The sequence below is a fragment of the Athene noctua genome, chromosome 9 (assembly GCF_965140245.1).
Source record: "Athene noctua chromosome 9, bAthNoc1.hap1.1, whole genome shotgun sequence".
Lineage (NCBI taxonomy): Eukaryota > Metazoa > Chordata > Aves > Strigiformes > Strigidae > Athene > Athene noctua.
Genome location: NC_134045.1, coordinates 6,481,871 through 6,504,016, shown reverse-complemented (window position 1 = coordinate 6,504,016; position 22,146 = coordinate 6,481,871). Strand labels below are relative to the sequence as shown.

Below are 22,146 nucleotides of genomic sequence, written 5' to 3'. Positions count from 1 at the left end.
AAGGGGAGGTTCGGGGGCCCCACCACGCAGGTGGGATTTTGGTCCTTTAAGAACAAGGAGATGAAAGACCAAGGTGGTCTTTCTGCTACACAGGGACCTGGGAAGTGGTGCGGGATCACAGTGCATGTGCACTGGGACTCAGCATGTCGCGTGATGGTGTAACAAACGGGATTTAAGCAATCCTTGGACAGAAACAGGTTTGCAGTCAGGAGAAGGGTGGGGGTTACATGCGGTTCTGGTGCACCTGTCTTCAGAGAGTGTTGAAATATAAGCAGGGGGACAAAACCTTAGAAAAGATGTAGGGGCTAGGACAAAATCCATTTCAATGAGAGGCGTAAAGACCTCCATCTGTTTGTCAAAAAAAATATTCTGATGTAGATTTGTTACGGTATACGAGTACATTATCAATGAGACCTGCCTAGGCACCAAAGGACTCTTGGATAAAATAAGCAACAGCAACCAGAACCTAAAGCTAGTCAAAATCAAGTTGAAAACAATTAAATGGTTAATTCCTAGATGTGTTGTCAGCACTGGTGACGCACTGAGGCTGGATCCCTTCCAGAAAACAACACTTTAAACCGAAGACAAAGAACCGGGCTTAGCACGGAGGTGATCAGTGGAACAGCTTGGCCTGGTATATACAAGGGGTCAAACTAGATGATTTAATGATCTCTTTTGGCCTGAAAGCTTTCTGTTCTCTTAAGAAGATAAATGAAAAAGCCCTTTCACAAAAAGTGAGCACTTGAGATATGTGTGTAATGAACTCTGCTGCTTCCAGGGGAACGGCGGAGCAGGATCTGCAGGAAGCGTGACCTTGCTGCCCGCGGGCTGCCTGAAGTTGGTGGCCATCTGTTTAGTGGTGGTGGCTCACCACCATCAAGGCCACTTCTCTCATGCATAACGTTTCTCAGCTTTATTTTTAATTGCTAACTGATGCTGTCTTCCTGCATTTAAGTAACATTTGCTCACTTATCTCCATCAGGGTGAAGAGGCCAAGCGGTATGAGCAGCCTCCTGGGGAAGATTGGCTCCAAAAAGCAGAAGATGAGCACACTGGAGAAATCTAAACTGGACTGGGAGAACTTTAAGGAGGAGGAAGGAATTGTGGAGGAGCTGGCGATCCATAACCGAGGGAAAGACGGGTAAGAGGGACTTTACCTAATAGTAGTCCAGCATTTCCCACCACTTCCTATACATGTAGGAACCCCATTGCTTGCTGCAGAGAGCATTCAGCAAACCCATGGGATTTCTGAAGGATTTATTCCAGGGATACATAAAGCTGGTAGCTGCTCTAGGTATCACGGGGAGACAGGTAAGTCTGGAAGCACGTGCTGCTCTCTGCTGAGAACCTTGTGAGCTCTTCAAGTCCAGCTAGAGTCTGGCTGTGCTTTATCTTCTCTCCTGCTAGTGCTAGTGGCACAGATACAGGGTGAACCAGTCTAATGCAGAACTCCCACGAGGAAACACAATTGCCTTTGACCTGGTTGTTTGTTTGGTTTTTTTTAAAGTCTCCAATTGGGAGGTACGGTTTTTGTTCCGTTCTTCAAATGACATATTCCAGCTGCGTCTGTCCTCCCTCCTCCTGTGTAAAGATGTATGCAAACCCAGAACAGCTGGCAAGGTGCGTTAAAGATTATGGCAGCACTGGGTGTTGATTCTGTGCATCAAGCAATGTTCACTCCAATGAAGTTAATGGAAGTATCGTAAAAGTAAATGGCGATGCTGTAAATAAAACAGAAAGTTAATAACATGCACTGCAGGGAAGGATAATAAGATCAGAAGCGGCATTTCCACTACAAGTGCTTCACTAAGCTCTGGGAAAACGTAACCAGCTTACTGGACAGCTCATAAAATGTATTTTTATTGTAAGCTGTTCTTCTACTCTGCAGGAAAAAACTCAGAGCTTCTGCATTCCAACAGATTGGATTTTGTATTTCAAATAGATATTTTACAACTGCTGTTTTTTTTCAGTTTGGCCTTGCACCCTTCCACAACACCTCTTCTCCATCAGATCTGCTCTGATCTGTCTCTGGACATTTGCCCTTGAACAAGTAGAGTGATTCAGTGGGAGTGCTGCAGGGGGACAGGGCATTCCTCTGAGATCCCAGGAGGTGAGCAATTTACCTCACCTTAGGTGTGGCAGAGCACGTGTGCACCAGATCACTGCTGATGCCGTCTGCGGCGTGGTGAATATCACGGTCAGAGCCCTGTACATGAGGCTTTCCGGTGAAATGTCCATGCCACGACCCTGGAGGCAGAACCAGGCCGTATACTGAGATGGAGGAGGAGGAGGAGGGTGAGCTTCTCCCATGAAGCCCCATCAGGAGCTGCAGGTTGCTTTGGAAGAACACACCTCCAGGGGAGGGTCCTGTTTCTGTCTGTGGCACCTGGCTGGCTTGTCCCAACAGGGTGTGGAGTGATAATTTGCCCTACACAGATATCCTGAGAGGCTGCCAACTGTGATAACAGCTTTGGGCTTTCACTGCTCTGGACTGGGCTGATGGTGGTAGTACCACCATTAAAAACCAGACCATCTCCTGATGGTTGCTGGGACACACTGTTTCTTTCTTCAGTTGGTGGAATCAGCCTGAATTGGGGTCCATCACTCTCAGCTGGACTATATACACCCCAAACAGGCCAGGCTGCCCTGCATGAGCGTTCTGTGGCATCTCTTGCTTGTTCAAACCCAGTATGCTGACCTTTCTTGGCCAGTGCTGTTTTCTTTCCCACCCTACACAAGTAGGACAGCTCGCCCTTCACGCCCGGCAGACCTTTCTGGAGACGCTGACATAATGGCCCTTGAAGGCTGAAGAAGGGATCAGCACACTGAAAAGCAGAGAAGCAATTTCAAGAGCATCTGTAAACTTGAACAGCTTTGGGTTTTGCTGCCTGTCACATCCCAGGCTGGAAAATCTACTGGGCTATTGGCAAGCAGTTTTTGTCATTATACAAATGAGAAACATGATGCCATGATAACTTTAGACACTCCTTACAAATCTGTTTGTGCTAGTCAAGCATGTAATGTGAGGGGATCAACCAAGTATCTGCTCACTGAGAATTACTTCCACCGTCAAGGTAAAGGGAGAAGGGAGGAGCGCTGATGGATGTGCAGCCCACTTCATTTCTGCTCACAGGCCACCTGTAAACACCCGTGGGGTGAAGCGTGCCACAGCGTGACAGGGCAGCCAGCCTGCCTGGGGGGCAGATCACACAGACACAGCTGCTGCTGGCTTCACGTTGTTTTGCAGGAGCCTATTGTCCCTTCCGAAGCCGCCTCTTCTCCTTTAATAATGTAGGCTCTGCTCACCCTTCAGTGGGCAATCATTTACACATCTCTATAAAAATTGTAATGAGCCGTTGTTAACCCTTCGACCCAGGCAGGAGGGAGTGGGGCGCTGCCTTTATCCCTGGTGCTGACGTGCGTTAGAAACCTCTGGTCACCGCCTATCCTGCTTTGTAATTGTAAATATCTGCCTGAGGAGGAGAGCCACAGCCGGCCCCCGGAGGGGTCTGCCCGGTGCCACGGGTGCCTGCACACTGTGGGGATGGTCCATGCCTGTCTCGAGCAAAGCAGGAGGCACTTTTTTTTTTTTTTTTCTCGGAAGGGAAGGCAGGCTGCATTTCTTTTTTATAGCAACCTTGCAAAAGTTCACAGCTCAGAGCTCCTGGTGCCTTGGACCTCCCCTGCCCTTCTCCAGCAGCGACACGTGCTCGGCCAGTGCACTGGTGGGCAGCTGAGCATCAGTTATCGGCCAGCCACAGCCTGGCCCTGGGATTCCCGAGGCAGAGGGGACCTGTGCTGCCCCGTGGCTGTGTCCACCCTTGCCTCTGATTTTCCTCCCTTCCTGTCACCATCCCCAGGCAGTGATTTGCATTCCCCCCACAGCAGGATCCAGGCTTGTGCAGCCTGGTTGTGTCAGATCCTGAGGGCCTGTCCTGGATTTGACAGGGGGAGCTGAAGTAAGGAGCAGAGACAGCTATCCCCTTCGCTGTTGATCTCTCTGATGGGCTTTATAAATGGAAATGTGTAGCAGCCTCTTAATTGGGCCACCTTTGTAGGGCAGGCCCAGTGGGGGAGCAGCCCTGCTCCGGGTGTGGGGCCAGTCCCATGTGCTCGTGCACTGGGTAACTGATGGTGACTGGCTGGGGACAGGCAGCACTGATGAAACCCTCCCCATAGCAGTTTGCACCTGCCCTTGTTAGCAGAGACAGACAGCCTCTTCTCCCAACAAATTCACCTTCTCTGCTGTGGGTCACATCTGCTCTGTTTCCAGTCAGGCTGATAACTTACCAGAGGGTATTGATTCAGGTAGCAAAGGTTATTTGGACAAGCACCAGACGGGTGTTTGTGCCTTGCTCGTGCACTTTGCACTGCCGTTTGGCAGCACCTTGCTGTCGGCTGCACGGAGCCAGGCTGGGAACTGGAGATTGAGCTGCAGCTCCGGCGCAGGGTTTGGGGTGCAGGGGAGCTTGTGCTGACCCTGCAGACATGCTGCTTCCTCAGTTGTGTCTGTCAGCACCTCCAGCCCCGGTGTGCGTGCAGTACAGGCTGGCCAGGCTTGTTGCCTGCCCCATAAACCGCGGTGTACGCACAGGTAGTGCCTTGCAGGGTCTGCTCTGGCCCCCACGGTGCTTTTCTGTGGCCAGCCAAGGACAACGCCACGGGGCAACGTCGCAGTTCCTCCTCTACGCAGAGCTGCTGGCTGCAGCCCTGAGGCCACATTCCTGGGTCATGATCCGTATCGATCCTCCAGGAGCCAGTTCCTGCCCGCCAGAGAGGCACAGCAGCCACGGAAGAGGAGGAAGGCACTGACCCCTTACTGGGGCTGGGGGAAGGGAGTCGCAGAGAGGCTGTAGGAGCTTCAAATTCAGTAACTTGGGCAGTTGCTGCCCCAGCAGTTGGGGTGTTCCCAGGTTAACAGCGGTAACCTCTGTCCCTTGCCTTCCTGGCCGTGGTTGTGGTTGGTGTTTAGCAGCAGAGGGGGAGGAAAACCACACACCCAGCAATATGACACGCTGTAATATACAACATGACCCCCCCTGACTTCCTTCCCGTGGCCTCTCCGAGCCCGGCTGCAGGAGCGGGTCACCTCCCTGCTTGTGGGGATGAAGGGAAGCGACACTCCCCTGCTCGCCTTTCCTGAGTCGGTGTGGGGAGGGCGCCAGAAAAATACCTCCTCACGGCCGGCACATCGTCTGTCTTACACCGCGCTGGGCCCCTGCCCCTCACAGCCAGCAGAGAGGAGCTGACCCAGTTGTGTCAGCACGAGACGGGCTGCGATGGGAATGGGGTGGTGGCAGGGATGTGCGGGGCTGTTCATCCTCCCCGGGGAATCACTCGCTGAAATGAATTTGGGTTAATTTATTTCCAGTGATGGCTGGGTGGGCAGGAGCATCAAGGCCGTCCCTTGCAGCAAGGATGAAGGCACCCTCGTGCTAGGAGCACATTGAGTGCTGGTTGGATAGTTGGAGCATAAAGCAGAGACCTCGTCACCAAAGGCAGCAGAACCCCTTTGTCCTGGAGGGGCCACTGGTGGTGGGAGGGGGCTTCACCCTTCCCATGCACCTGCGTGCACACCGCCTGCTGCCCACGAGCCTGGAAAACCTCCGAGCCCGCAGGATACTCATCTTTCCTTCAGCTTTCAGTCTTGCTTCCAAGCAATGGGCTTCTCTGGTTAGCAGGCACCGGCTGTGGTGCAGGAGAAGCAGTGGCCGCAGAGAGAAGCCGAAGGCGGTGTCTCATGCATCCGAGAGTAATGACCTTGTCATGACAGCCAAGCGTTTGCCACCCTGGAACAAATGCAAAACAATTGTGATGATTCAATTACAGCTCCTGTTTTGAATTGCAATTTCGCTCCCTCTGTAGGTTAATTAGTAGCACAGCCCCAGGCTATCTGTGGCAAGGGTTTGCAGCAAAGCACATTAAAATTCAGCTGCATGCCGTTAATGAGCGGCAAGGTGCTTTTCCAGGCGCAGGCGTGCTTGCTTTCTTCCTTGCAGCACTCAGGTGCCTCACTGAGAGGGAGAAGTAAATACTCTGCGGTGGTTAGGAGCGGGTCTGTGGCTGGGAAACACCTGGCCTGGATCCCTCAGCTGCTGCAGGCTCGCTGGGCGATGCCAGTTGGGTCCCTAGTGCTTCCTGTGCGTTACCAGCTTGTATGGTGAGTTGTGCTGCTGTCGTTGGGTTGGAGGTGCATGGGCAGGGTCACCTGGGCAGTCAGAGAGGAGCATCAGAGCTGCCTCTCCTGCCAAGGACCATCCCTGAACCCATTCAAGTTGTGAAGGTCATTTCTCAGATGTAAGAGGAGAGCTGGGACGAGAAGCAGCCAGCCCATTTCTCCAGCACATGGGGACCCTCCACCCCAGGCCCCTGGGAGATTCCTGGTTTCTCACCCCAGGAGACACCCAGCAGGCCACAGAGCAGTTTTGGTGTCTGTGGGACATGCTCTGTGCAGTGATCAGCTCCTGGAGAGAGAGGGAGGGAGGCAGAGGATGCCTTCCCTCCCTGCTCATCCCTTCAGGTCAGCTTTGCCCCAGGCTGGGGGCAGCACTGGCTGCTGCAGGCACTGCCTAAGCCTCTGCCTCTCTGCCTCCCTGCAGGTACATCGAGAGGAAAGCATTCCTGGAGCGCGTGGATCACAGGCAGTTTGAAATTGAACGCGACATCAGACTGAGCAGTATGAAGCCCTGATGTGCCGGGTGTGGCCGCGGGGGATCCTGCTCCCAGCCAGCTGCCCGCCTCCGCTGGACCACCAGGCACAGAAACCGTTCTCTACCCAAGACTCAGCCTGTATGTCTCAACGTACAGGTTTTTCCTTTTACTGTAATAGTTTGGGGAGGGTATTTGTCAGTGGGCAGGGGGCACTTTGAGCATTAAATGGCCCAGCAGGTGACAGGAGCGACCAGCATGATTCTGGCAGGCAGCTTTCCAAGGAGAAGAGATTGGTGGCACCCATCGTTTGTCATCCCTTGGCGCTCCTGGCAGCAGGCGGAGCCGCCAAGGCTGGGAGGGTGCTGGAGCCTGGTGAAGGCTGGGCTGGCATATTTGGTTGTGCGAGCGGAGCTGCGGGAAGGTTTTGTGGCTGCTGTGCGTGCGTAAGCTGTGGGTTGGAGCCCTTCTCCCTGCCCCGCCAGCCCCGCAGCGATCCCTGCCCCTCCACGCTGTGCTCTTGCCCGGACAAAGCCGAACTGTCTGTACTTGTTTGTGGGGTCTGATGATGCTGGGGGGGGGGTTAAGCAAGCCGATGAAGAAATCCTTCCTTGTTCATGCTGTCAAGAAGATGGGAGCAGCTGCAGCAGGGGTGTTCACGTGAATAAAGTATTCCATCCCAACAGCCTTGCATGCTGGCAGTGTGGTTTGTGCGAGACGCAGAGGATAAAGAAATTAAGGGTCACGTACAGTAATGAGTGTCTGACTGTCCTGGTGAAAATCCCTGCTCCGAGGTGCCTGGTGTCTGCCTTGATAGCAGCCTGAGGGTCAGAGCAAGTGCTTGGATCACTTTCCCTCTGCAGTACTGGTGCTGGTGGTGGGATTAAATGCAGAACTGGGGGACGATGAGGACAAAGCAGTCCTGTAGCAGTGCTGCAGGGGTGAGGAAACGCGCCCAAGGCACGGCCATGCAGGGACATTCAGCAAGGGGAGCTGCCTGGGAGGCAGAGCAAGGCGCCTGGGCGTGGAGCAAGCAGCCAGAGCTGGAGCCGGCAATGCACCGTCGCCTCAGCCATCCCTTCTGGGCCGGTGCTGCCTGAGTTCGGCAGCTCCCGGTGTTTGGCCTGTGCACGGCCTCGAAGCTGAGGTGCTCACCAGCCTCCCACCTCGGGATGCTCTGGGCCTGCTCGGTGGGGCAGCCCGTGCCGGTGCTGTGAGGGGATGGAGGCGGCACAAGCCCCATCCTTCCCGCTAATGGGGTGAGCGATGCCACTGCTGCCACTGGCCCCTTGCCCGCGGCTCTGAGCACGGTCTCGGCTTTGGACTCACGTGTCAGCTGCTGAGTCAGCCCTGCTCTGTGGCCGGAGCTGAGAACAAAACACCACGTGCTCAGGGGGAGCTGCAGCCTTTGGCGCCCTGTTATGTACAGAATCAGCTGTGAGGGACCTGCTTAAACGAGCCTGAAATTGGACAAAAACAAAACAAGGAGGGTGATGACATGTTTTCATCTCCAAATGCTTCCAAGTCAGTTGCTGCTTTGGTTTTCATTGCAAAAACAACTGGAGTTGTTCAGGGCACGGTTGTGGGGAGGTTTCAGCTTGGACCTTGGTGGGGGCTGTGGGCTAAGGTGGGGGCGTTGTGGTGCTGTGGTCCTGCTCGGGGCAGTGTGGGGGCCATGCCCGGGCCGCTCTCTCCTCCACGTGTCCTGGGTTGGGGAGGCAGCTGGGTCCTGCCCTGCTTCCAGGGGCCCTCCCAGCAGGGGCCCCGAGGCAGCCCCGTCTTGTTTTGCAGCGGGGCCTTGCTGATGGCACAGCAGCTCAGCCAGGGCGGCTGCGAGCGGGGCTGGGATGGCTGGGCCTGCCCTAAGCACTGAGCAGGCGGCTGGGGAAATGATTTGCCTTTTGCTGCACTTTGCTCTGCTGGGTCTGAGGAGGAGAGGAGAGGATATTGGGGATCTTCTCTCCCCTGTGGCCCCTCAGGACAGTGATCCTGGGACCTCGCACGCTGGATGGAGGTGGGGAAGGGCCCCGTCACCCCCACACAGGCTGGGTCCCCGCAGCGTCTGTCTCCCCGGGACCAAAATCTTTGCCACGGCATGGGCATCCTGGGTGCTGCTGGGTGCTGCCTGCCCTATCAGGTCCCCAGCACAGCTGCATTTTAGGGCTCATTCTGCTCCAGCAGCTCGGCAGCATCCTGGGGTGAAAAGTAGGTTAGAAATGGAAGATAATTCTGTGCATCGTATTATGAGCAAAGGCTGAATGGAGATGCAACAGGGGAACCTTTGGAGATCCCGAAGGCCAGAGGCACCAACCCCAGCCCTGCTCTTAAAAGCCTTGAAGAGCTGAGCTCCAGGCTGTGTTCAGAGAGAGCCTCGCAGCAGCATCGGCCCCAGATGGCTGTGGGGGGTGGCTTTGGATTTACACACACACTAATGGTGTGTTAGTGGGATCTAGCCAGCACAGCCTCCACTGGCATGCAGGTGAACTGGGAAAATCAGTGACCCTCAGTTTATGGGATCCTGCCTGCCAGCCCCAGCTCTGCTCTCCAGAGACTCTCCAGCCTTTCTTCTCCAGGGTTTTTCCTTCCCTTCAGCTGAGCAAACGTGGAAATTTTTGAAATCTTGGAAGCAATCTGACCTGCTGGAAAAGTGTGGTTTAACAGCGGTGGCCGAGAGCCTCGACTCCTCTCCGCTGGGCTCCCCAGCTCGCAGCAGTGTGGCGTGCCTGGCTCGGCTGGAGGATGCTGGGCTGCAGTGCCAGCTCCTGGCCCGGCAAGCTGGGGCAGGCTTGGCGGGATGGCCTGAGGCAGCCTCCGGCCTGGGGCTGATTCCTGGCTCCCTCCATGCGCGCTCCCAAGCGTCCGGCGTTTTTGCTGGGTTGGATCATGTATTCCTCGCCTCTCTTTCCTGAAGACGAGGAGTGATTTACAGGTCTCCAGAAAACACAGCTTGGCTGCTAAGGAAGGAAAAAAAAAAAAAAAAGAAAAAAAGCCAAAACCCCACTCCGCTTGCTATTTCCATTGCCCACATTGCCCAGCTGCCTTCTCATGAAGGCGGGGTGGCCCCGGTACCCGCCGTCCCCGGCATCCCCACCAGCCCTGAGCTTTCTGGAAGGAGCAAAGCTCCCAGGAAATGTGGGCGCCTCTTTCAAGACATTCCCACCTTGAGCTGTCTTCTCCAAGAAGCTCACGTATTCTCTGTGGTTCGGAACCCACCCAGGGCATTTGCTCTGATTAATTTTGGCCCTACAAGGAGTCCCTCATGGCCCGAGCGTCACCTCACCCCGAGAAGCTCCCCCTTCCCCGCCCGCCTGAAGGGGCCCCTTGTGCGGCCAGGCCCCGAACAAGGCAGCGATTGTGTCTGTGCGCCCCGACGGTCGGGGCTTCTGCCGCCACGGCCGCGCTCTGGAGCTGCGGTAAAACCAGCCGCATCCCACCCGCGCCCGCGGGCTCGCCTTTATGGAGCCGTTTGCCGGGGTTTGGGGAGGCTGCCCAGGGGAGGCTGTTATGGGGCTGCCGGACTCGCGGGCGGGGAGGTAATGTCGCGCATTTAAAGCTGCTTCGGTGATAGGGATGCACTGATAGGGATGCCTCCGGCTCTTGACATGGGAGGAGGTTGAGAGCTGGCCTGAGGTTGCATCCCGTGGGCCCCCCCAGGTCATCCCAAGGACCACAATGGGATTTGGGGCAGCTGAGCCACCACGGTGCAAAGCATGACTGTGTGCTGTGCCCCAGCTGGCAGGTGAGAGAAGGAGGAAGCAGCGTTCGGGGTGGGCCCCAGGGGGCATCTCCCCACAGCCAGAGCCCCAGTTCCCTGTGGGGCTCTGGGAGGTGATGCTGGGGGCACCGCATCCTCTGCTCCAAGCTGCTGTTTTCAGCCTCTCCCCCCTCTTTTCCTCACAGCCGTGTGCCATCCGGCAGCACAGTGGGGTTTCTGACTGCAGTGGGATCAGGAATAACAGGGAGTAACAGGGCAGCTCGGAGGTCTCCCACCCCATCCGAGTGAGGGTCCCCACCCCGGGGCATCCCTGTGGTGGTGGCACCAGCATTTGAAGTTCAGCCGGTGGCGGTGGCACCGCCAGCCCTTCCTGCTTCCAGCAGCGAGCCCCGGCCGGGGGCGAGGATCAGCGCCAGCCCTCGCTGGGGGATGAATGAGGAGATGAACAGAGTCACTACTGTTGGGGCAGCCCGAGGCCCGTGCTCCGCCTTGGCTCTTCTGGAGATGAGGGGGAGCCCCACCATCCTGCTCTCTGGAAAGGCAAGCGGTCTCCCCTGCTGTCCCCTCCCCACAGCCAAAAACCGACGCAGCACCACGGAAAGTCATGGGGATAAATCCTTGTTGTGATCCTGTTGGGTCCCATGATATTACAAGCCAAGAGAAACGTCCTCATTATTTCCAGAATATTGAAGTCTAATAAATCCCATCCTGCCTTACAGGATTTATTTCTCCGTTCATCACTAGGAGACTCAGTCCCGTGTAATCCTATTGCTGCTCCGGGAGGCAGGAGGCAGCTTTCCGAAGCACAGGCCCGATGGGGCTGCAGGCAGGTGCTGTGGGCAGGAGCAGGCAGCCCCATCCGGAGCTGCTGGTCCCCACTGGGGATGGGTCCAGCTCCACAAATGTCCCAGTGCCACCCCCTTTCCTGCGATGTCCCACTGCCCCAGAGCTGTGCCCCAGCAAGGGTTCACCAAAACACATCCAGTCCAACGGTCGGGGCTTGGCTGGGCCAACGGGGCGTCAATCAGCAATTAGCCAATTAACATGATGTGGCACGGCACAGCCTGCGCCTCCGGTCCCATGCGTGCTCCCCTGAACCACCCCTTTAGGGTTCCAACGCCTTCCCATGCCAGGACCCAGCAGAAGAAGCCAGGAAAAGCTGGGCCCAGCCCAGGCAGTCCCCCCCAGAGGTGGTGGCAGCCTGGCCGGTGCAGAGCCAGCCATGCCTGGCTCGCTGGACGCCAGGGACTCTCCTGAAGACAATGACGGACACATGAATATGGCTGGAAATTTTGTCGCCGAAGTGTTTTCCGTAGCAACCGTTGCTGGGGCAACCTGCATCCCGAGCAGCATCCATCCCAAAATGTCCAGCCCTGCATCTGCCGGAGCCGGTGAAGAACCACGGTGAGGGACTGGTGGAGCCCTCACCGTATCCCACCGCCAGTGGCACAGGGAGGCTCCGGCTGCGCCAACACAGCTCTGAGCATCCCCAGTGCCGCAGGGCCCCTGTAACACTCGTACTTTTGATCTTCTTTTTGGCACTTCCATTTTCTTAGAGGTGGGAGAAGCTGAAGGGAGACCTGTTGGTGCCTGCCACCCCCTGGGCGCTTGGCTGCAGAAGCAGGGGGGCGCAGGAGCTGTTGCCAGCTCAGGGCACGCAGCAGATGCAAGCAGCGATTTTGGCTCTAATGCACCAAAAATGGCCAGTATTGAGTATCGACAGGGGACGCTTTGATCTGAACATCGCCATGGGGAGGGGGAAAAATAGAATCCCTGCTGCTCTAAGTACCGAAGTGAGGAGTCTGTGACCCCCTCAGCACCATGAGGTGGCAGGTTCACCCTGGGGACAGCTCAGGGATCCCAGGAGAGACACTCACTGCGGGGCGGGTGGGTGCTGGCCAGCCTTGGCATCTCTGAAGCAAACACACTGTGGCCTCGTGGGATCGGCCGTGGCAGCAGGAGAGGCGCCGGGGAGCTCGGAGCACACCCTGGGAACCCCTGCGGGGCTCAGCCCCTGCGCTGTCACCACTGTCACCGCTGCCATCAGCAAGAGGAAACCGCAGTCTTCCGGCTGTGCCTGCCAGGGTGGCTGCGGTTTGCGGGCGCGACCGCAGTCCCCACTGCTAGGTATTGCCCACCCTCAGCCGTGCCTCAGTTCCCCGGCTGCCAGCGATGCACAGGGGAACCTGCCCCCGAGCAGGGGATGGTGCGGGGAGGTTGCGGTGCTGGGGAACGGTGCTGGTGGCTCTCAGGGAGCAGAACAAGCCCCAATTCTTGGGGAAGGGCACGTGTTTGCAGTCTGGCCTCGAACCCACCGCCACATGCCAGCATGGCCCAAAGGCAACCGCCGAGGGCGAGCACGGCCAAGAGGAAATGCCGTGGTGGGGCAACGCGGCCGGGAGGCACGTGCATGGGCAGAGGTGTGTTCCTGGCCTGCTTCTGCGAGCGCCGCTCGCTCGCCGGCCCCGCGGCTCTCACGCAGACTCACTTGCTGCCTCTCACATGTGTGTGTGCCCATGTGGTGCTGGGTGCCCTTCGTGTGCTCCCTGCACGTGTGTGCGCTTCGCACGCTCGCTGGGCACCCCCACAACCTGCCTGCTCTGCCCACACTCACACAGAGCCCCATGCTCCCCGCTGCCTGTGCACACCCGGCTCTCGCACGCTGCTGCGCTGGGCCACGCTTGCTTGGTGAGCCGCGTGCGTGTCTCTGCCACTTTCACATGTCTGTGCAGCTCAGGCACATCCCTGCAGCTCGTGTGTGTCCTGCAGGTCCGGTGCCTTCATACAGCTCACACACGCCCATGCAGCTTGCACGTCTGCTGGGCCCATGCAGCTTACCCTGTCCTGCAGCTCGTGCATGCCCGTGCAGCTTGCACATCCCGCAGCTCACACATCTGTGTAAGTCGCACCGGTGCCTCCCACAAGGGAGCCCTGCAGCCGGCCTCCCAGCCTGCTCCCAGCTCCGTGCAGACGCCGGCAGCGCTGGAGCTGCGGGCAGGGACTGCTGCTCAGCGTGCGGCGGTGTCAGGCCCGGGCTCACCGGCTGTTTCGGTGCCCGTGGGCCTCGTGGCCGGGCTGCTGGAACAGGCCGGGTGGAAAGCATGTGGGCTACCGTGGCATGGCATGGTGTGGTGTGAGGTGGCGTGGTGTGCCATGGTGTGCCATGGTGTGCCACGATGTGCCGTGCAGCCGAGGGCAAACAGACAAGCGGGAGAGGAAAGGGTTTAACCACAAGGGTTCATTGCTGATGGCACCCCCGGGAGGGATGGGGCGACCCCCTCCCACCAGCCGGGGAAGGCGAGGGGCTGCAGGGAGCAACAGTGCTGCCCCCCGGCCTGTGCCACCCCGCTGTGTGCACACCCCGCCCTGATGTGAACTGCCCTTGCACACACCCCCACTGCACACATCACCCCCCGCCTTACACACCCATCACACGCTTCTACAGCCCTTGTGCCTGCACCCACCCACCACATGTCCCTTGTACCCTCCCAACACCCCCCTGTGCATTACGCACCCACTGCCTGCCCAGGACAACACCCTTACACACTGGCTGCATGCCTGTTGCAGTGTTCACACACACATCCCCCTGCTACACACACGTTACACCCACACATATGTGCCCGAAGCCCATTACACCCCTGTAATGCACACCCCTGCGTGTTATACCCCTGTAACATCCTGTTACACCCCATAACCCCTCATTGCACCCCCTGTCCCTTACACCCCTGTTACACCCCTGTGCCTCTTCCACGCCTATCAGAGGGCCACTTACCTCCGTTACACCCTCGGTGCACACCCCCCATCATCTCTTCTGGGCACCAAATACAGCCCAGTACACTCCTCCGTGCCTGTTGCACACCCTCTGCACAGTCATTACCCATTGTACATCCTCCGCATTCCGATTACACACCCTTTGCGCTCCCATTACCTGTTGCACGCCCTCTGCAAACCCGTTACCCTTTGCACACCCTTTGCACACCGGTTGCCTTGGCACACCCACTACCCTTTATATGCCCTTTGCAGGCCCGTTACCTGTTGCACTGCTGTTACACACCCACTGCACACCCATTACCCTTTGCACAGCTTCTGCACTCCCATTACACACCCACTGCACTCCCGTTACACACCCATTGCCCTTTCCACACTCGTTACACACCTGCTGCACACCCATTACCCACTGCACTCCAGTTACACACCCGCTGCACACTCATTACCCTTTGCACACCCGTTGTACTCCCGTTACACACGCGCTGCACTCCCGTTACACACTCATTGCCCTTCCCACACTCGTTGCACACCCGCTGCACACCCATTACCGTTTGCACACACGCAGCGCTCCCGTTACACACCCGTTGTACTCCCGTTACACGCCCGCTGCACTCGCGTTGTGCCTCGCACGCCCGTCGCACTCCCGTTACCCCTGGCAGGCCCGTCACCCTTCGCCCCCCGCCGCCTCCGGCTGCCCCCCGGTGCCGGGGCCGGTGCCGGTGCCGGTGCCGGTGCCCCGCCCCCGGCCCCGCCCCGCCCCTCCCGTGGCGGCACCGCCCCCCGCCGGGCGGGCGCAGCCAATGGGGGCGGGCGGGGCCGCCGGGCCCGGGCGGGCACCGCGCTATAATGATCCCTACGGCGCCGCCGCTGCCGCCGCGCCGTCCGCCCGCCCCGCCGCCCCCGGCCCGGCCCCGGCCCCCGGCCGACCGGCGCTAGGGCCGGAGCAGCCCTGCGGGAAGATGAACTACCTGGTGAGCGGGGGCCGGGCGGGGGAAACCTCCCCGCGGGGAGAAGGGGCACGCGTGGGCCCCCCCGGGCAGGACGCGGGGCCGCGGGGTAACGGCTCACGGGCCTCCTCCCCCCGGCCTCTGCTCCGGTGCGGAGGAGGAGGAGGAGGAGGAGGAGGAGGGGGAAGGGGAAGGCCGCAGCCCGGGCAGGGCCCCCCTGGAGCGGCCGAGCCCCCTCGCGTGACCTTGGCCCAGCCCCGCCGTGCCGAGGCCGGCGAGGCCTTGGCTCCCGCTCCTCCCGCCCGGCGGCCGGCGGCGCTGCTGGACCCCCGGGGAGACCCCCCGGGGCGGCGGGCCTCCCCAGGCCTCGACAGCCCTGCCAGGTGCGGGGGGGGCGCCGGCCGCGGGCAGCCCGGGCCCCCCTGCGGGGAGGCGGGAGAGCCGGTGGGCCTGGTCCCGCCATCCCGGGCGGCGGTGGGAGCCTGCGGCGGGCTGCGGCCCGTCCCGCCGCCGCCATGGCACCGGTAAGTCCCGGCGGGGGCCGGCGAGCTCTGGCAGGTGACCCCGCGCCGCGGGCCCGGGCACCGACGTGATGCGGTGGCACGGCCCGGGGGCTGGCCGGGGCCCGGGCGCGGCGGGGGCTGGCGTGGGGACGGCTCCGGTCCGGCTCCGGCTGACTCACCGCCCTGGCACTTCCTCCCCGGCGGCGGCGGGAAGGGGAGGGAAAGGCAGAGGAGGTCCCCCCGAAACCGGGGAGGCGGAAGGGCCCGGCCCCTTCCTAGCACCACCTCCGGGAAGGATGGGTTGAACTCCAGCGGGGAAGGAAAAGGCGGCTGGAGCGGGGAGATCCAGCCGCTGGGACCCGCGCGGCAAAACCTGGCCCCGGCCCGCGGGGCTCCGTCCCGGCGCTGGGCACCGCCGTCTGCCGGGATGCCCCCCCCCGGCAGCTCACCGCCCCGGCGTGGGGCTCTCTTGCAGAACGTGCTGGCCAAGGCGCTGTACGACAACGTGGCCGAGTCCCCGGACGAGCTCTCCTTCCGCAAGGGTGACATCATGACGGTGCTGGAGCGCAACACCCAGGGCCTGGACGGCTGGTGGCTCTGCTCGCTCCACGGCCGGCAGGGCATCGTCCCTGGGAACCGCCTCAAGATCCTGGTGGGGATGTACGACAAGAAGCAGCAGCAGCAGCAGGCGCCTGGCCCGGCGCAGGGACAGGCCCCCCCGCAGCCGCCGGTGCCCCAGCCGCCCCTGCCCTACCACCACCAAGGGGGATACACCCCGCTGTCACCCGCCTCGCAGTACACACCCATGCACCCTGCTTATGCCCCCCAAGGGGACAACGTCTACCTGATGCCGGTCCCCAGCAAGGGACAGCAGGGTCTCTACCCGGGCTCGGCGCCCACCGGACAGTTTCCACCGGCCCCGGCTAAGCAGCCGCCCGCCTACCCGAAGCAGACGCCTCCCCACGCTTTCCCCAGCCCCGGCCAGGAGATCTACCAGGTGCCCCCCTCCCTGGGCCAAGCGGCGGAGGCGTACCCTGGGGGCTCTGCCAGCCCCCCCCAGGACGTCTACCAGGTTCCTCCCTTGGCCGGTCAGGCTCAAGACATCTATCAGGTGCCCCCATCGTTGGACATGAGGAGCTGGGAAGGGCACAAGCCCCAGGGAAAGGTAGGATGGGGGCACTGGGGGGCTGGCAGTACGGTTGTAGGGCTCTCTGCGGTCTGTGGCGGCAAGTGGGTGCCGGGGCTGCGGGATATCTGCCTGTCGGTGTCTCTTGGAGCAGGTGCTCCTTGCACCTCTCGTGGGGGGCGCGTGGGCATCCTTCCCCGCGTTGCTGGCAGGAACGGACATGCTGGGGGTGGTCCCTGCGGTGGCTGAGGTGCCCCGCTTGGTGTGGGCTGCCTGGCTTGGAGCTGGCACAGCGTTTGGCATTTGGGTCCTCTTGGTCTCTCGTGTGAGCTTTACCAGTGTCACCCAGGGCATGGCAGCTGCATTTGGGGAGCGCACGGGGTGCTGGTAACCCGAGATGCTGCTTGGAGATGCTACATGGCTAGAGCCTGCAGCTGTTCAGGTAGTTGTGGTACCTGGAGCAGTGCTGAGCTGTTTTCTTCTCCCCCGGGAGCGTGGGCAGGGGCAGGCAGCCGGTACCACCTTGTCCTGGCTGTGCCAGGGAGCCTGCCAGCACTTGCTGGTTGGATTTGCCAGCGAGACAAGGGTGAGCCACCATCCTTTCCCCAGCATGGGGACTTTGTCCAGAGCAGCCCAACGGCTGCATCCCAGACACCGGGCTCCTCCCGGTTCTTTCCCTTCCCTGGCACGTCACCCTGGGGAAGAGGAGCAAGGCGCTTTCAGCGTCGCCTTTTCCGGGAAGGCTTTTCCTCACCTTCCTGGGAAGCAACCCGTGAGAGAAGGGACTGCTAAATCGTGGCTAGGGCTCCTAAAAGGGGACCACTGCCCCTAGCACTGGCTGGGCAGGATGCCATGACCCTCTGGGTTTGGTTACTTGCTGCTCTTGTGTCCCCATGGTAGGGCAAGGTGGGCACCACGCCGCGGGCAGGGATCTGCCAACGCCCACAGGGTGTTGGCAGATCCCTGCCCGCGGCGTGGTGCCCAAATCGGCCATTCCCTCCTTCACACCGCGGCCGTGCCGGCTGGGCTTTGTCTCTCGCCGAGGCTCGCCGCTATAAATAACCGGTGATATCATCCCCGTCCCCGGCGTCGCCACAGAAGTGTGTACGCCCGGCTGGGGAGCGCCCTCCCGTGGGCACCAGTTTGCCCGGTGCTGGACAGTTTGGTATGGGATTTGGCACACATCCTCCCTCCAGCCCCATTCGGTGGGTTTTGGGGTGTTGGATGCAGGCTGGGGGTGCTCGGCTGTGCCCACTTCATCCTATTCCTTCCTGCCAGGTGCTGGTGCCCACCCGTGTGGGGCAAGTGTACGTCTATGACTCCCCCAAGAGTGAGCAGGATGAGTATGATTTCCCTCGCCACCTCCTCTCCGCGGGCTCCCAGGAGATCTACGACGTGCCACCTGTCCGAGGGGGTGTCCCAAATCAGTTCAGCCAGGAGGTGAGGCTGGGCAAGGCTTGGGGGGGGGTCTTGCTGACTCTATCCTATACCCCAGGAGATGCTCTGACACAACCTGGATAACAGCCCTGGGCAAAATATGTCCAAAGCTGGGCATGCTGTGGGCCTTGGGGCTGCTTCTGGCACCTCCGTCCTTCCCAGCTGGTCCCTGGGAGGAGGTGGGTGTCCACACCGTCCCTGACACACTGTCTTGTGTCCCCCCCTCCAGGTCTATGACACCCCCCCCATGGCAGTGAAGGGTCCCAATGGGCAGGACCCGGGGCAGGAGATCTACGATGTGCCCCCCAGTGTGGAGAAGAACCTGCACCAAACTGTAAGTGCTGCTGGGAAGCTCCCGGCTTCTCCGTATAAGAAAGACACATTTTTATGAGAATCATCATTCACTGATACAACCTCCCCAGGGATGCGGCGGTGTCCCTGGCACTGGAGGCTTTCAAAGTGTGAGGGGACGGTGCTAGATGATCTCATTTGGGGATGAGGTTGGATCAGATGGTCTTTGGAGGTCCCTTCCAACCTGGGCTGCTCTGGGATTTTGTAATTCCCACCCCACAGGGGACGTGGGAGGCTGGGGGTGCTGCAGCAGGGCTGTGCTGGCCTCTGGGGACAGGGGCACCCCTGGGGTGCACGGCTCCATCCCAGGGCTCACCTGGGGCTGTCCTGCACGCCTGGAGTCTGCTCCCCGCAGCGCTGATGGTGCCTGCTGCTGCCCTCGCAGGTGTACGACGTCCCCCCCTCGGTGAGCAAGGACGTGCCGGATGGCCCAGCGCGGGAGGAGACCTATGATGTGCCCCCCGCCTTTGCCAAGCAGAAAAACTTCGACCCCTCCCGCCACCCCCTCATCCTGGCCCAGCAGGAGCCCTACTTGCCAGAGGATGTCTACGACGTGCCACCGGCGGCTGGGAAAGGTGCCCCTGAGCCGCAGCTCTCCCACGAGATCTACGATGTGCCCCCCAGCCTCAAGAAGCTGGGGGGATCAGCTTTCCCCTCCCAGGAGGTGTACGATGTGCCCCGGGACCTGCACACCGCAGGCAAGGGCTCCCTGGACACGGAGGGTGAGTACATCTATGACGTCCCGCCGCAAGTGGACCGTGAGGCCAAGGGGGCCGATGCCAAACGCCTCTCGGCCTCCAGCACGGGCAGCACCCGCAGCAACATCTCCACGTCCTCGCTGGATGTGGTGCCTGTGAAGGAGCCGGCCAAGGGAACCGGCAAGGAGTTCTCCCTGGACTTGGATGCTGCCATGGAGACGCTGGCCAAGCTCCAGCACAGCGTCAGTGGCGCCGTCTCCTACCTCATGTCCTTCATCAGTGCCAACTGGCGCAGCCCCGAGCACATGGAGGCCAATGCCGCCAGCATCCGCGGGGCAGCTGAGGGTGTGCGGACAGCCCTCCGGGACCTGCTGGAGTTTGCCCGGGGGGCAGTGGGCAATGCCGCCCAGGCCTCCGACCGTTCCCTCTACGCCAAGCTCAGCAAGCAGCTGCAGAAGATGGAGGAGGTCTACCAGGCCCTGGCACGGCACGGCCAAGCGCTGGACGCTTGCCACTGGGCCCCGAGTGCCCTGGCTGGTGGCAAGCAGGGCACGGATGACTTGGAGCACTTTGTCATGCACTCGCGCGGCATCCCCGATGACACCAAGCAGTTGGCCTCCTTCCTGCACGGCAACGCCTCCCTCCTCTTCAAACGGACAAAGCCGGTGGTGGAGAGCGGCGGCCATGGGCCCCCTCACCCCTCCGACAAGGCCAGCAGCATCCAGTCACGGCCCCTGCCCTCCCCGCCCAAACTGCTGGCCCAGGAGTCGCCTGATGGGCCCTACGAGAACAGCGAGAGCGGCTGGATGGAGGATTACGACTACGTCCATCTCCAGGTGGGCACGGGCAGGGGGGGCTGCTCCCACAGGTGGGCTTTGTGCCGGTGGCTCCCTGGCCCAGGAGCATTGGGCAGCTCTGACTGGTGATGCTTCTGCCACTCACATCTTGCTCTTACTCTCTGGCTTGAGGATGGGGGTGACCAGGGATGTCCCAGGGCAGATGGGGGCTCACTCCTGGCAAGGCTGGTGTTGGTGACCCCCATGTCATGCCCCTTCCTTCACTGCAGGGCAAGGAGGAATTTGAGAAGACCCAGAAGGAGCTGCTGGAGAAAGGCAACATCATCCGGCAGAGCAAGGACCAGCTGGAGCACCAGCAGGTAACAGAGCCGGGGTGGGCAGGTGTTGCTGGGCACAGCTCTTGGGGCGGGCAGCAGGGTTTTGGCTCTGCTGCCCTTGTGCCCCCAGCTGCCGGTCTGGGCCATGGCCCGCTCTTGCGTGGCCATCCCCACGGTGGGTTCTGCCTCAGCTCCCTGTCAGCGCCTTCCTCCTGGGGAGGAGCCTGGCACGGCTGTCCTGGGGCTGATGCTGTACCTTGCCATTTTCCTGGTGGAGGTGGCCGCAGCCACCTGTGCTGGTGGCCCCAGGGAGGGGAGAGGGCACTGACTCAGCGGCCATTCTGCCTCACAACTGTCCCTCTCGCAGCTGAAGCAGTTTGAGCGGCTGGAGCAGGAGGTGACGCGCCCCATCGACAATGACCTGTCCAACTGGAGTCCCCCCCAGCACTACGGCCCAGCGCGGGCTGGAGGGACACTGTGTCCTGCCGACCGCCAGCTCCTCCTCTTCTACCTGGAGCAGTGTGAGGCCAACCTCACCACGCTCACCAATGCTGTCGATGCCTTCTTCACTGCCGTCAGCACCAACCAACCCCCCAAGATCTTCGTGGCCCACAGCAAGTTCGTCATCCTCAGCGCCCACAAGCTTGTCTTCATCGGGGACACGCTGTCTCGCCAGGCCAAGGCCCAGGATGTGCAGCACAAGGTGATGCACTACAGCAACCTCCTCTGCGAGATGCTCAAGGAGATCGTGGTGACCACCAAGGCGGCCGCCCTCCACTACCCTTCTCCTGCCGCCTCTAAGGACATGGTGGAGCGTGTCAAGGACCTTGCCAACAGCACGCAGCAGTTCAGGATGGTGCTGGGCCAGCTGGCAGCCATGTGATGGCCTGGGGCTTCTGTCCCCTCCCCACGGCCCCCAGACACGCGTCCCCCTCTATGAGAGCCCTCTGCCCTGTGTATGCGGACATGTACATAGAGACTCACCTGTGCACTGTGGGCCTGGGGCTCTGCTGGTAGAGGGGTGAGAGGCTGTGGCCATCATCCCCCTTTACTCTTCTTCCTCCATCTGGTCAGATGCCAGGATTGGATTCAGAGCTGTGGCCATAACAAAGCAAAGCCGGGAGGCGGTTTTGTGCCTGCTCCCTCCCTGCTGTCCCCTCTCTGTACAAATCGGGCAGCTGTTCCTGGCTTGGAGACCATGGGGCTGTGTCCCTGTTCAATCGAGACAGATATGTGCCCAGCAATTTGGGGTGATGACCTGGCTGCTCCACTCATGGTGAGGCTCCCCAGTAGTCTCTGGCAGCCAGCAGGTTTGAATGGTCAGAAAACCACCTCTCATGCTGGGACAGTGTGGCAGGGATGAGTTATGCTGCCCCACACCAGGGGCTGTGGATGAGTGGCCCCAGGGTGGTAGGGGGTGACAGGGGTATAGCCTGGCGTGGGTTGTGCTACCATACCAGCTGTAACTGAAACGCAAACCGAAATTGGTGCCTTTTGAAAACAGGGGAAGCGTCCCCTAGTTTCCAGAGCTACGGAGTCACAGCCCCCTGAAACTGAGCCCCCTGCCCCTTAGCAGCATAAAGATTTGGCTAGAAATGCCCCTATCTCCTGGCTCTCTGTGTCTGCCTGCCAGAGGGACATGCTGGGGTGTTCTGTCCCCCAAAAGACATCACAGCACATGGGGTTTATGGGGAGTCCCTGACCCCCAGGGAGGGCTATGGGGGTGGCAGAGCAGTAGGGCCCCCCAGCCCTCTAGGGGACTGTCACTTCCCTACTGGCACTGGGAGTCCCTCAGAGCACCTTGCTAGGGTTCATGAGGTTGTGGGGGTCCAGCGCAGC

General features: G+C 60.3%; 2 protein-coding genes across 6 annotated transcripts in view; both read left to right on the top strand.

Annotated features, from left to right (window-relative positions):
• CFDP1 (craniofacial development protein 1) overlaps positions 1-7,333 on the top strand; it is a 67,646-nt gene extending 60,313 nt beyond the window's left edge. The window contains exons 6-7 of the mRNA XM_074913175.1: positions 983-1,141; positions 6,600-7,333. Of these exons, the coding sequence (XP_074769276.1) occupies positions 983-1,141; positions 6,600-6,690 (250 nt within the window). The 3' untranslated portion in view covers positions 6,691-7,333. The remainder of the gene's footprint in view (positions 1-982; positions 1,142-6,599) is intronic.
• A 7,642-nt stretch (positions 7,334-14,975) lies between these two features.
• Positions 14,976-21,903, top strand: BCAR1 (BCAR1 scaffold protein, Cas family member). 5 transcript variants are annotated; one of them, XM_074913362.1, is made up of 7 exons: positions 14,976-15,102; positions 16,057-16,746; positions 17,986-18,147; positions 18,374-18,478; positions 18,881-20,029; positions 20,260-20,349; positions 20,675-21,903. In XM_074913362.1, exons 1-7 carry the CDS (start codon positions 15,091-15,093, stop codon positions 21,188-21,190), a joined length of 2,724 nt encoding a protein of 907 aa, XP_074769463.1. In that variant the 5' UTR covers positions 14,976-15,090; the 3' UTR covers positions 21,191-21,903. The 5 variants fall into 5 exon arrangements, with proteins under 5 accessions (XP_074769463.1, XP_074769462.1, XP_074769464.1 ...); XM_074913361.1 differs by having other exon boundaries at positions 18,374-18,502; XM_074913363.1 differs by lacking the exon at positions 14,976-15,102 and having other exon boundaries at positions 15,886-16,602; positions 16,675-16,746.
• Positions 21,904-22,146: the final 243 nt, after the last annotated feature.